At 55.4% G+C, this 14,165-nt stretch overlaps 2 protein-coding genes across 3 annotated transcripts in view; both read right to left on the minus strand.

The window, feature by feature from the left end:
• DMBT1 (deleted in malignant brain tumors 1) overlaps window positions 1–14,165 on the minus strand; it is a 64,017-nt gene that overhangs the window by 11,344 nt on the left and 38,508 nt on the right. For both annotated transcript variants that reach the window (XM_060033906.1, XM_060033907.1), the window contains 5 exons: window positions 13,397–13,426; window positions 12,760–12,789; window positions 11,380–11,703; window positions 1,744–1,770; window positions 17–46 (listed from right to left, as the gene is read on the minus strand). In XM_060033906.1, coding sequence (XP_059889889.1) covers window positions 17–46; window positions 1,744–1,770; window positions 11,380–11,703; window positions 12,760–12,789; window positions 13,397–13,426 — 441 coding nt within the window. The remainder of the gene's footprint in view (window positions 1–16; window positions 47–1,743; window positions 1,771–11,379; window positions 11,704–12,759; window positions 12,790–13,396; window positions 13,427–14,165) is intronic.
• On the minus strand, window positions 5,702–9,690 carry LOC138414301 (scavenger receptor cysteine-rich domain-containing protein DMBT1). Its single transcript, XM_069541519.1, has 5 exons — window positions 9,678–9,690; window positions 8,551–8,874; window positions 7,745–7,774; window positions 7,108–7,137; window positions 5,702–6,051 (listed from the first exon to the last, which is right to left on the minus strand). Exons 1-5 carry the CDS (start codon window positions 9,688–9,690, stop codon window positions 5,708–5,710), a joined length of 741 nt encoding a protein of 246 aa, XP_069397620.1. The 3' UTR covers window positions 5,702–5,707.

The raw sequence follows: 14,165 nt of genomic DNA on the forward strand, positions 1-14,165 counted from the left end.
GGAGCTCAGAACTTACTGGCTGGGCGGGTGGGGGTGGAAACAGGATCTGTTGACAAAGAGAAAACATAATGATCAGTTCCCTGGTACCCTTGACACAACTGTTGAGTCCTTGCTGGCTCTGTGCCTGGAAATGCGCCAACCCTGGGTTCACAGTGAATGCTGGATACAGGCCTTGCCCTCAGGGACCACACAGCCTGGAGGAGAGGATGGAAAAGAGCAAATCCCAGCGTCATGGGCTGGGACTGCGATGGAGCAAAGCCCAGGAGGTGGTGGGAGCCTGGAGCTTTGGCTCCTGACCCAGACTGAGCAGGGAAAGGGGGTTGGATAATCAGGGAGGCAAGGCAGAAAGGGAGAAAGCGTGTTCCAGGCAGAGAGAACAGTGTGTGCCAAGGAACCTAGGTGTACGCGGCACATTTGGGGAACCTCAGTGTGCATGCAGCAGGGACAGGAGGGATGGCGGGAACTAGGAGAGAACTGTGCAGAGCCCTAGAGGTTGTCCTGAGCAGTGAGGATCTGTGACCAGAAGGCCCTGAGGAATCAGTCCCTGAGACTGGGACTGACCTTGGCATCTTGTGAAGATGCCCCTAGCTGCACTGCAGAGAATGGATCAGAGGGGAGGGGCAGCCTGAAGCTGCTGCGGCTTCAGGAAGCCAGGTGGGGAGGAGGGGAGGGTGGGACGGAGAGGAAAGGTCTCAGGGGTGGGGGGAGAGGGGGAGCTCAGCAGCAGCTCGAGAGCAGCCTGTCAGGAGCTCTTGCTGATCACACACCGAGCTCGGAGATGAAGCGGGCTCCAGCCAGCCAGCGCTGACCAGGGTCTAGTGTCCAAGGGGAGGGGTGGGATCTACACGGGGGAGGGGGGGCAGCCTCGCCTAGGGACTGACCAGAGATCCGAATCTTAGGCTGGCCAGGCTACTAAAGGGCAAAGAGGAGCCTAAAGAGAGGCCCAGCCCTCCTGGGGCTGGGACATCAGCTGCAGGCGTTGCCACGTGCCAGGAAAGGCAGGAGAGGCAAACGCTTTGGAGAGCGAGCACCGTGACTGTAGCTCGGGGACCAGCAGGCAAGGCTGGGGAGAAGGAACCCGTGCCCTCTCGGTCAGGTGGAGAAATATGATAGTTACTCTGAGTGGTTGCAGTTTCTAGAAAGAAAATGAAGTGATTTTAGGATATTGCTGCATCATTCTTTAATTCCATGGTCATCAGTTTGATGGAGAAAATAAATCCTTTTCCTTACTGCAGGACTTCTCAGAGCCTTGACCATTCCAATTTAACACTGTGACTGGCCAAAAAGGGTCGGAGTATATAGCACTTCCCAACATATTTAGCACCAGATCTTTTCTCTGTATCATAAAAATCATTTGAGGGATTGCTGTCAATGTGAAGAATTCTTTAACAGACAAACGTTTGTAGCAGTGTTCCTCGGCCATGTTTCCAGCATGGCCACAGTTCTCTATGGAATGACTACGAGTTATTTTCATTGGAAACAACCAGAAAACCAAACCTCTTCCCCCACAGCGTCTCTGAAGGAGCGCTGGCAGCAAGCGGTGGCAGGAGACCAGAGGGGCCCTCCAGCCAGAGATGAGTAACAGCCATAGTTTGGGGGACTCAGCTTATCACTAAAACAGATTCCAGAGTCCTCAGAGGGAAAGCACTCCATAGGAGGAGGCTGCTCTTCTCCTTCTATTTCTGGAAACCCGAGAGGGTAGAATTCCGGAGAGGAGTCTTGGGTTGCGCTGCAGTGACTCACCTGTGGTAGTAGAGTAGATTTCTGGGCCTGCAAGAAAGAGGAAACACGATCAGCCTCAGCACCCAGTATGTGCTGAAACACGCCTAGCAGGTTCCTGAGAGAGAGACGCTGAGTGCCTGGCCCCTACCCTCCAGGGCGTGAGAAGAGCGGCCTGGGAGTTGTCCAGGAGAGCTGAATAGCAAACCTCAAACTCATATATCAGTCTCCACAATAAAAACGGTTTGGGGGGAATTTGTTGTTGCAACCTGTATTCACCCTTCTCTGCCCTGGTGGTCCACTAAGAAAGGTACTACACCAGACCCAAGAAATTCAGGGACCAAGGAATATGGGTGATGCATTCAGGGAAACTGCACATCTTTCAGGGAAGTTCAGGGTGAGAGGAGCCCAGCACAAAGAGCCCTTTTCTGGAGAAAACCACACTAAAATTGAAGCTCAATGACTTGGAAGCCAAGCTGAGCAGATGAAACTGGCGGCCACGTGGTGCCCACAGTTGTGGGAGTTCCAACTGCTGTGGGAACTGCTCTATAGGCACCCAGACAGAGGGGTCCAGGAAGCCCAACATCACTTATTTCCAACGTCAAAGTGATTAGCTCTGTGTCTAGATGGCCGAGTGGACCCAAACCAGTCCTCAGCCTCACAGCATTTAGGGGCCCACTGAGGCAGCAAGACTGACAGGTCCAGTTCCAAGTCCAAATCCCATGTGTGACCTGTCAGGCCCGACCGTAGGTGATGACAAGGCTGTGCCCGGCAGGCCACACAGGGGCCACTGCCCTGTGCACGGCAGACCTGCTGCCCAGACAGTGCATCCCAGTTCCCTGCAGGGGCTACCGTGCAGGACTCAGGAACCAATCCCTGGGCCACCTGCATTCCTAGGCCATGACCTGCATTCAGAGAAGTCGTGACAGAACTAGCCTCTCTTGCCTCTGCCTTGCACTGTGGCATATGGAGAAAAAGGGCTTCAAGTCACTATCAGTTTGGTTCTTTGCTCCAATTCACCAGCTACATGCCTGGCATCTTGTCAAAGAGCTCATACTAATTCTTAGCAGAGAGACAAGGTGATGTAAGGAAGCGAGAAGTGTAGACAATGCTTTGAGAGGGGATCAGAGTGAAAGAAGGAAACCACACCCCCAGAGAGGGACACCCAGCTTATGTGAGACCAACCTGAGCAGACGACACCAGCGTCCTCGCTGTGTCCACAGTTGTGTGTGTTCCAGCCATTGTGAGGGCAGCTCCACAGGTAGCTCTCGTGCCCCATGCAGCGCACGTCGTCTAGGACGATCGGCCCTGAGCCCTGACCGTACCGGGCACTTCCAGGGGCCGACGTGGCCCAGCCACAGCCCAGCTGCCTGCAGACCACGTTGGCGTCGTTGGTGTCCCAGCTGTCATCACACACGGTGCCCCAGGAGCCTCGGTACAGGACCTCGACCCGGCCCTCACACCTGTTACCTCCATTCACCAGCCTCAGAGCCAATCCTGATTCAGTTTCTGGAAGGACACGGGAAAATGCACTCTCCTGTGTCTTCCAGAAGAAGAGGTCCTGAGGACCGAACGCGATTCAGAATCCTTCCAGGGAAAGACTTCTGAGTTCAAGGTAATGTTTTCCTTCCGGAGGACCTGACTGAGCCCGGTCATCATCATTTATCCCCACGGGGCTGTTTGATAGAACCCTTGGCAGTGGACAGAGGAACGCATGTTCTCTGATGGGTTCCCCACAAGGCCCAGCAATTCAGTGGCTGATCCCAGGCTTGGGAAGGAGGTGGGAAGAGGGGAAGCCCACAGCCTGAATCCCCAGGGACCACTGGGATGAACTTGAGCCCCTGCAGCAGGAGCACAGCAGAGACAGCTTCCAGACCCCGCCAAGGAGCCACCTTCAGATGTTCACTCCCACATGGGAACCCGCTCCATCAGGCCCAAGTATATTCTGAAGACTACTTTTCTGCTGAGCACTCACTCATGTCATTTTTTAACCCCAAAATTGTGCTGACCCTTGACCAAGCCGTGCACCCACTGAAAATCATCAGAGCCCATGGACTTCATTACGGAGAAGGCATCTATAGGTAGCAGGCTGTTCAGAGTCTTTCCAGGGCTTGTCAGCTGAAGAGCTAGAAGAAAAAGACTATCTCCCCTCCTGGGATGTACACCTGAGGCTGACAACTGTCCCTTGGCAGGAAGAAAGCTGACAGTGAAGTCCGTAAACATGAGACAATAGGGGTAAGAAAAGTGCAGGGGAAAAGCTGTACTGGAACTTCTGGATCCAGCTCTACCTGAAGACCGTCCTACCACTGACCTATGGAAGCCATTGCGGCCCCCAGTCCCACCCCCAACTCAAGGCAGTGTGAGCTGGGATCCTGCCACTTGGCAACCAAAGCATTCTGAGTAATGTATGCCACAACTGGGAGGTGAAGGTTCTCCACAACTCTGGCACGCGAAAGGAACCCTCCACATTAGATGAGGTGCTGAGCTCAGAGGCTCAAACCAAGAGTCAGGAATAGCACCCAGGCCTGATGTGTGGAGTATCTACAGGATCCAAGTGATGCTTACCATTGGCAGGAGCTGTGGGCGTCCCCGAGCCTGAAGGGAAAGCACAGCAGGATTAGAGAGAAGGTGTCTACAGTCAGGGTTGCTCTAGTGACCTGTCACTCACATCAGGGAATGTGGGGTCTGAGACTCTCCACTGCCTGGGGGAGGAATAGGTCTTTTCTGAGAGCCGGCCGTGAGCCGGACCATGCCCTCCAATGTCCAAGGCATGGCGATGAGGCGCCCCGCTCCACAGGAGCAATTAGCACGCTCTCCTGACTGAGTGCTCTCTGGGGATAGTATCCCTTTTGGACTCCGCGGGGGGGCGGGGGTGGGACCCGAAACAGCCCCCGTTCTCCCTGCACACATAACTCTCGGTCTAGACAATGCTTTCAGGCAGAAATGACCCCAGAACAGGTCTCCCTGTCACCCAAAGCTCTGGGGAGACACTGTGTAGCCACAATGCCCTTAAATAGCTGAGTCAGACCCGAGGACCCTTGTGCTATGGCTCCTCTGGAAGCGTCTGCTCGCTCTAGAGTGACCAGGGCAGGTACTGAGAGGGGGCAATCGTCCACTCGCCCCGCCTGGGGCTCCTGGCTGGAGTCTGTGAAGGTAAGTGGGGAGGGAGGGACAGCCCGGAGTCAAGAGGCACAGGACTCACCTGGCAGGAGCGTGGACTGGGGTCTGGCACCTGGGAGAGAGAGAAGGCAGATCAGACACCTTGCGCAGAAGGGGCACCGCAGGGGCAAAGGGGGACGGCGCTGAGCAGGTGACACGCTCAGTCCATGCCTGAGCCCTGCCACGCGGGGTGGGACCTCTGCCATCCTCACCCCCCAAAGAGGCTCTCCTGAGAGGTCCAGGCAGCCCAGCATCCCTTATTTTCTGTGTTAAGCTGATTAGCTCTGTGTCTAGATGACCGAGTGGACCCAAACCAGTCATCAGCCACACAGCATTTATGGGCCCACTGAGGCAGCAACACTGAGGAGTCTAGTTCAAAGTGCAAAACCCGTGTGAGATCTGTCAGGCTTGTCTGTAGGTGGTGACAAGGCTGTGCCCGGCAGGCCACACAGGGGCCACTGCCCTGCGCACGACAGATCTGCTGCCCAGACAGTGCATCCCAGTTCCCTGCAGGGGCTACTGTCCCGGACTCAGGAAGCAAACCCTGGGCCACCTGCATTCCTAGGCCATGACCTCCATTCAGAGACCTCGTGACAGAACTAGCCTCTCTTGCCTCTGCCTTGCACTGTGGCTGGAGAAAAAGGGCTTCAAGTCACTTTCAGTTTGGTTCTTTGTTCCAAATCACCAGCTACAAGCCTGGCATCTTGTCAAAGAGCTCATACTAATTCTTAGCAGAGAGACAAGGTGATGTAAGGAAGCAAGAAATGTAAAAATGCTGTAAAAGGGATTCAGAATGTCAGAAGGAAACGACTCCGCCAGAGAGGGACACCTAGATTATTTGAGACCAACCTGCGCAGACGACACTGGCATCCTCACTGTGTCTACAGTTGTGTGTGTTCCAGGGGTTGTGAGGGCAGCTCCACAGGTAGTTCTCATGCCCCGAGCAGCCCACGTCATCCAGGACGATCGGCCCTGAGCCCTGACCATACTGGGCATTTCCTGGGGCCGACATGGCCCAGCCACAGCCCAGCTGCCTGCAGACCACGTTGGCGTCGTTGGTGTCCCAGCTGTCATCACACACGGTGCCCCAGGAGCCTTGGTACAGGATCTCGACCCGGCCCTCACACCTGTCGCTTCCATTCACTAGCCTCAGGGCTAATCCTGATTCAGTTCCTGGAAGGAGACAGGAAAATGCACTCTCCTGTGTCTTCCGGACGAACAGGTCCTGAGGACCGAACGCGATTCAGAATCCTTCCAGGGAAAGACTTCTGAGTTCAAGGTAATGTTTTCCTTCCGGAGGACCTGACTGAGCCCGGTCATCATCATTTATCCCCACGGGGCTGTTTGATAGAACCCTTGGCTGTGGACAGAGGATCGCACATTTTATGATGGGTTCCCCACAAGGCCCAGCATTTCAGTGGTTGATCCCAGCCTTGGGAAGGAAGTGGGAAGAGGGGAAGCCCACAGCCTGAATTTTCAGGGACCACTGGGATGAACTTGAGCCCCTGCAGCAGGAGCACAGCAGAGACAGCTTCCCAGACCCCTTCAAGGAGCCACCTTAAGATGTTCACTCCCACATGGGAACCCGCTCCATCAGGCCCAAGGTTATTCTGAAGACTACTTTTCTGCTGAGCACTCACTCATGTCATTTTTTAACCCCAAAATTGTGCTGACCCTTGACCAAGCCGTGCACCCACTGAAAATCATCAGAGCCCATGGACTTCATTACGGAGAAGGCATCTATAGGTAGCAGGCTGTTCAGAGTCTTTCCAGGGCTTGTCAGCTGAAGAGCTAGAAGAAAAAGACTATCTCCCCTCCTGGGATGTACACCTGAGGCTGACAACTGTCCCTGGCAGGAAGAAAGCTGACAGTGAAGTCCGTAAACATGAGACAATAGGGGTAAGAAAAGTGCAGGGGAAAAGCTGTACTGGAACTTCTGGATCCAGCTCTACCTGAAGACCGTCCTACCACTGACCTATGGAAGCCATTGCGGCCCCCAGTCCCACCCCCAACTCAAGGCAGTGTGAGCTGGGATCCTGCCACTTGGCAACCAAAGCATTCTGAGTAATGTATGCCACAACTGGGAGGTGAAGGTTCTCCACAACTCTGGCACGCGAAAGGAACCCTCCACATTAGATGAGGTGCTGAGCTCAGAGGCTCAAACCAAGAGTCAGGAATAGCACCCAGGCCTGATGTGTGGAGTATCTACAGGATCCAAGTGATGCTTACCATTGGCAGGAGCTGTGGGCGTCCCCGAGCCTGAAGGGAAAGCACAGCAGGATTAGAGAGAAGGTGTCTACAGTCAGGGTTGCTCTAGTGACCTGTCACTCACATCAGGGAATGTGGGGTCTGAGACTCTCCACTGCCTGGGGGAGGAATAGGTCTTTTCTGAGAGCCGGCCGTGAGCCGGACCATGCCCTCCAATGTCCAAGGCATGGCGATGAGGCGCCCCGCTCCACAGGAGCAATTAGCACGCTCTCCTGACTGAGTGCTCTCTGGGGATAGTATCCCTTTTGGACTCCGCGGGGGGGCGGGGGTGGGACCCGAAACAGCCCCCGTTCTCCCTGCACACATAACTCTCGGTCTAGACAATGCTTTCAGGCAGAAATGACCCCAGAACAGGTCTCCCTGTCACCCAAAGCTCTGGGGAGACACTGTGTAGCCACAATGCCCTTAAATAGCTGAGTCAGACCCGAGGACCCTTGTGCTATGGCTCCTCTGGAAGCGTCTGCTCGCTCTAGAGTGACCAGGGCAGGTACTGAGAGGGGGCAATCGTCCACTCGCCCCGCCTGGGGCTCCTGGCTGGAGTCTGTGAAGGTAAGTGGGGAGGGAGGGACAGCCCGGAGTCAAGAGGCACAGGACTCACCTGGCAGGAGCGTGGACTGGGGTCTGGCAGCTGGGAGAGAGAGAAGGCAGATCAGACACCTTGCGCAGAAGGGGCACCGCAGGGGCAAAGGGGGACGGCGCTGAGCAGGTGACACGCTCAGTCCATGCCTGAGCCCTGCCACGCGGGGTGGGACCTCTGCCATCCTCACCCCCCAAAGAGGCTCTCCTGAGAGGTCCAGGCAGCCCAGCATCCCTTATTTTCTGTGTTAAGCTGATTAGCTCTGTGTCTAGATGACCGAGTGGACCCAAACCAGTCATCAGCCACACAGCATTTATGGGCCCACTGAGGCAGCAACACTGAGGAGTCTAGTTCAAAGTGCAAAACCCGTGTGAGATCTGTCAGGCTTGTCTGTAGGTGGTGACAAGGCTGTGGCTGGCAGGCCACACAGGGGCCACTGCCCTGCGCACGACAGATCTGCTGCCCAGACAGTGCATCCCAGTTCCCTGCAGGGGCTACTGTCCCGGACTCAGGAAGCAAACCCTGGGCCACCTGCATTCCTAGGCCATGACCTCCATTCAGAGACCTCGTGACAGAACTAGCCTCTCTTGCCTCTGCCTTGCACTGTGGCTGGAGAAAAAGGGCTTCAAGTCACTTTCAGTTTGGTTCTTTGTTCCAAATCACCAGCTACAAGCCTGGCATCTTGTCAAAGAGCTCATACTAATTCTTAGCAGAGAGACAAGGTGATGTAAGGAAGCAAGAAATGTAAAAATGCTGTAAAAGGGATTCAGAATGTCAGAAGGAAACGACTCCGCCAGAGAGGGACACCTAGATTATTTGAGACCAACCTGCGCAGACGACACTGGCATCCTCACTGTGTCTACAGTTGTGTGTGTTCCAGGGGTTGTGAGGGCAGCTCCACAGGTAGTTCTCATGCCCCGAGCAGCCCACGTCATCCAGGACGATCGGCCCTGAGCCCTGACCATACTGGGCATTTCCTGGGGCCGACATGGCCCAGCCACAGCCCAGCTGCCTGCAGACCACGTTGGCGTCGTTGGTGTCCCAGCTGTCATCACACACGGTGCCCCAGGAGCCTTGGTACAGGATCTCGACCCGGCCCTCACACCTGTCATTTCCATTCACTAGCCTCAGGGCTAATCCTGATTCAGTTCCTGGAAGGAGACAGGAAAATGCACTCTCCTGTGTCTTCCGGACGAACAGGTCCTGAGGACCGAACGCGATTCAGAATCCTTCCAGGGAAAGACTTCTGAGTTCAAGGTAATGTTTTCCTTCCGGAGGACCTGACTGAGCCCGGTCATCATCATTTATCCCCACGGGGCTGTTTGATAGAACCCTTGGCTGTGGACAGAGGATCGCACATTTTATGATGGGTTCCCCACAAGGCCCAGCATTTCAGTGGCTGATCCCAGCCTTGGGAAGGAGGTGGGAAGAGGGGAAGCCCACAGCCTGAATTTTCAGGGACCACTGGGATGAACTTGAGCCCCTGCAGCAGGAGCACAGCAGAGACAGCTTCCCAGACCCCTTCAAGGAGCCACCTTAAGATGTTCACTCCCACATGGGAACCCGCTCCATCAGGCCCAAGTATATTCTGAAGACTACTTTTCTGCTGAGCACTCACTCATGTCATTTTTTAACCCCAAAATTGTGCTGACCCTTGACCAAGCCGTGCACCCACTGAAAATCATCAGAGCCCATGGACTTCATTACGGAGAAGGCATCTATAGGTAGCAGGCTGTTCAGAGTCTTTCCAGGGCTTGTCAGCTGAAGAGCTAGAAGAAAAAGACTATCTCCCCTCCTGGGATGTACACCTGAGGCTGACAACTGTCCCTTGGCAGGAAGAAAGCTGACAGTGAAGTCCGTAAACATGAGACAATAGGGGTAAGAAAAGTGCAGGGGAAAAGCTGTACTGGAACTTCTGGATCCAGCTCTACCTGAAGACCGTCCTACCACTGACCTATGGAAGCCATTGTGGCCCCCAGTCCCACCCCCAACTCAAGGCAGTGTGAGCTGGGATCCTGCCACTTGGCAACCAAAGCATTCTGAGTAATGTATGCCACAACTGGGAGGTGAAGGTTCTCCACAACTCTGGCACGCGAAAGGAACCCTCCACATTAGATGAGGTGCTGAGCTCAGAGGCTCAAACCAAGAGTCAGGAATTGCACCCAGGCCTCATGAGTGGAGTGTTTTGCAGGATCCAAGTGAGGCTTACCATTGGCAGGAGCTGTGGGCGTCCCCGAGCCTGAAGGGAAAGCACAGCAGGATTAGAGAGAAGGTGTCTACAGTCAGGGTTGCTCTAGTGACCTGTCACTCACATCAGGGAATGTGGGGTCTGAGACTCTCCACTGCCTGGGGGAGGAATAGGTCTTTTCTGAGAGCCGGCCGTGAGCCGGACCATGCCCTCCAATGTCCAAGGCATGGCGATGAGGCGCCCCGCTCCACAGGAGCAATTAGCACGCTCTCCTGACTGAGTGCTCTCTGGGGATAGTATCCCTTTTGGACTCCGCGGGGGGGCGGGGGTGGGACCCGAAACAGCCCCCGTTCTCCCTGCACACATAACTCTCGGTCTAGACAATGCTTTCAGGCAGAAATGACCCCAGAACAGGTCTCCCTGTCACCCAAAGCTCTGGGGAGACACTGTGTAGCCACAATGCCCTTAAATAGCTGAGTCAGACCCGAGGACCCTTGTGCTATGGCTCCTCTGGAAGCGTCTGCTCGCTCTAGAGTGACCAGGGCAGGTACTGAGAGGGGGCAATCGTCCACTCGCCCCGCCTGGGGCTCCTGGCTGGAGTCTGTGAAGGTAAGTGGGGAGGGAGGGACAGCCCGGAGTCAAGAGGCACAGGACTCACCTGGCAGGAGCGTGGACTGGGGTCTGGCAGCTGGGAGAGAGAGAAGGCAGATCAGACACCTTGCGCAGAAGGGGCACCGCAGGGGCAAAGGGGGACGGCGCTGAGCAGGTGACACGCTCAGTCCATGCCTGAGCCCTGCCACGCGGGGTGGGACCTCTGCCATCCTCACCCCCCAAAGAGGCTCTCCTGAGAGGTCCAGGCAGCCCAGCATCCCTTATTTTCTGTGTTAAGCTGATTAGCTCTGTGTCTAGATGACCGAGTGGACCCAAACCAGTCATCAGCCACACAGCATTTATGGGCCCACTGAGGCAGCAACACTGAGGTGTCTAGTTCAAAGTCCAAAACCCGTGTGTGATCTGTCAGGCTTGTCTGTAGGTGGTGACAAGGCTGTGCCCGGCAGGCCACACAGGGGCCACTGCCCTGTGCACGGCAGACCTGCTGCCCAGACAGTGCATCCCAGTTCCCTGCAGGGGCTACCGTGCAGGACTCAGGAACCAATCCCTGGGCCACCTGCATTCCTAGGCCATGACCTGCATTCAGAGAACTCGTGACAGAACTAGCCTCTCTTGCCTCTGCCTTGCACTGTGGCATATGGAGAAAAAGGGCTTCAAGTCACTATCAGTTTGGTTCTTTGCTCCAATTCACCAGCTACATGCCTGGCATCTTGTCAAAGAGCTCATACTAATTCTTAGCAGAGAGACAAGGTGATGTAAGGAAGCGAGAAGTGTAGACAATGCTTTGAGAGGGGATCAGAGTGAAAGAAGGAAACCACACCCCCAGAGAGGGACACCCAGCTTCTGTGAGACCAACCTGAGCAGACGACACCGGCGTCCTCGCTGTGTCCACAGTTGTGTGTGTTCCAGCCATTGTGAGGGCAGCTCCACAGGTAGCTCTCGTGCCCCATGCAGCGCACGTCGTCTAGGACGATCGGCCCTGAGCCCTGACCGTACCGGGCACTTCCAGGGGCCGACGTGGCCCAGCCACAGCCCAGCTGCCTGCAGACCACGTTGGCGTCGTTGGTGTCCCAGCTGTCATCACACACGGTGCCCCAGGAGCCTCGGTACAGGACCTCGACCCGGCCCTCACACCTGTTACCTCCATTCACCAGCCTCAGAGCCAATCCTGATTCAGTTTCTGGAAGAACACGGGAAAATGCACTCTCCTGTGTCTTCCAGAAGAAGAGGTCCTGAGGACCGAACGCGATTCAGAATCCTTCCAGGGAAAGACTTCTGAGTTCAAGGTAATGTTTTCCTTCCGGAGGACCTGACTGAGCCCGGTCATCATCATTTATCCCCACGGGGCTGTTTGATAGAACCCTTGGCAGTGGACAGAGGAACGCATGTTCTCTGATGGGTTCCCCACAAGGCCCAGCAATTCAGTGGCTGATCCCAGGCTTGGGAAGGAGGTGGGAAGAGGGGAAGCCCACAGCCTGAATCCCCAGGGACCACTGGGATGAACTTGAGCCCCTGTAGCAGGAGCACAGCAGAGACAGCTTCCAGACCCCGCCAAGGAGCCACCTTCAGATGTTCACTCCCACATGGGAACCCGCTCCATCAGGCCCAAGTATATTCTGAAGACTACTTTTCTGCTGAGCACTCACTCATGTCATTTTTTAACCCCAAAATTGTGCTGACCCTTGACCAAGCCGTGCACCCACTGAAAATCATCAGAGCCCATGGACTTCATTACGGAGAAGGCATCTATAGGTAGCAGGCTGTTCAGAGTCTTTCCAGGGCTTGTCAGCTGAAGAGCTAGAAGAAAAAGACTATCTCCCCTCCTGGGATGTACACCTGAGGCTGACAACTGTCCCTTGGCAGGAAGAAAGCTGACAGTGAAGTCCGTAAACATGAGACAATAGGGGTAAGAAAAGTGCAGGGGAAAAGCTGTACTGGAACTTCTGGATCCAGCTCTACCTGAAGACCGTCCTACCACTGACCTATGGAAGCCATTGCGGCCCCCAGTCCCACCCCCAACTCAAGGCAGTGTGAGCTGGGATCCTGCCACTTGGCAACCAAAGCATTCTGAGTAATGTATGCCACAACTGGGAGGTGAAGGTTCTCCACAACTCTGGCACGCGAAAGGAACCCTCCACATTAGATGAGGTGCTGAGCTCAGAGGCTCAAACCAAGAGTCAGGAATAGCACCCAGGCCTGATGTGTGGAGTATCTACAGGATCCAAGTGATGCTTACCATTGGCAGGAGCTGTGGGCGTCCCCGAGCCTGAAGGGAAAGCACAGCAGGATTAGAGAGAAGGTGTCTACAGTCAGGGTTGCTCTAGTGACCTGTCACTCACATCAGGGAATGTGGGGTCTGAGACTCTCCACTGCCTGGGGGAGGAATAGGTCTTTTCTGAGAGCCGGCCGTGAGCCGGACCATGCCCTCCAATGTCCAAGGCATGGCGATGAGGCGCCCCGCTCCACAGGAGCAATTAGCACGCTCTCCTGACTGAGTGCTCTCTGGGGATAGTATCCCTTTTGGACTCCGCGGGGGGGCGGGGGTGGGACCCGAAACAGCCCCCGTTCTCCCTGCACACATAACTCTCGGTCTAGACAATGCTTTCAGGCAGAAATGACCCCAGAACAGGTCTCCCTGTCACCCAAAGCTCTGGGGAGACACTGTGTAGCCACAATGCCCTTAAATAGCTGAGTCAGACCCGAGGACCCTTGTGCTATGGCTCCTCTGGAAGCGTCTGCTCGCTCTAGAGTGACCAGGGCAGGTACTGAGAGGGGGCAATCGTCCACTCGCCCCGCCTGGGGCTCCTGGCTGGAGTCTGTGAAGGTAAGTGGGGAGGGAGGGACAGCCCGGAGTCAAGAGGCACAGGACTCACCTGGCAGGAGCGTGGACTGGGGTCTGGCAGCTGGGAGAGAGAGAAGGCAGATCAGACACCTTGCGCAGAAGGGGCACCGCAGGGGCAAAGGGGGACGGCGCTGAGCAGGTGACACGCTCAGTCCATGCCTGAGCCCTGCCACGCGGGGTGGGACCTCTGCCATCCTCACCCCCCAAAGAGGCTCTCCTGAGAGGTCCAGGCAGCCCAGCATCCCTTATTTTCTGTGTTAAGCTGATTAGCTCTGTGTCTAGATGACCGAGTGGACCCAAACCAGTCATCAGCCACACAGCATTTATGGGCCCACTGAGGCAGCAACACTGAGGAGTCTAGTTCAAAGTGCAAAACCCGTGTGAGATCTGTCAGGCTTGTCTGTAGGTGGTGACAAGGCTGTGGCTGGCAGGCCACACAGGGGCCACTGCCCTGCGCACGACAGATCTGCTGCCCAGACAGTGCATCCCAGTTCCCTGCAGGGGCTACTGTCCCGGACTCAGGAAGCAAACCCTGGGCCACCTGCATTCCTAGGCCATGACCTCCATTCAGAGACCTCGTGACAGAACTAGCCTCTCTTGCCTCTGCCTTGCACTGTGGCTGGAGAAAAAGGGCTTCAAGTCACTTTCAGTTTGGTTCTTTGTTCCAAATCACCAGCTACAAGCCTGGCATCTTGTCAAAGAGCTCATACTAATTCTTAGCAGAGAGACAAGGTGATGTAAGGAAGCAAGAAATGTAAAAATGCTGTAAAAGGGATTCAGAATGTCAGAAGGAAACGACT

This window comes from Delphinus delphis, chromosome 16 (assembly GCF_949987515.2).
Source record: "Delphinus delphis chromosome 16, mDelDel1.2, whole genome shotgun sequence".
NCBI lineage: Eukaryota > Metazoa > Chordata > Mammalia > Artiodactyla > Delphinidae > Delphinus > Delphinus delphis.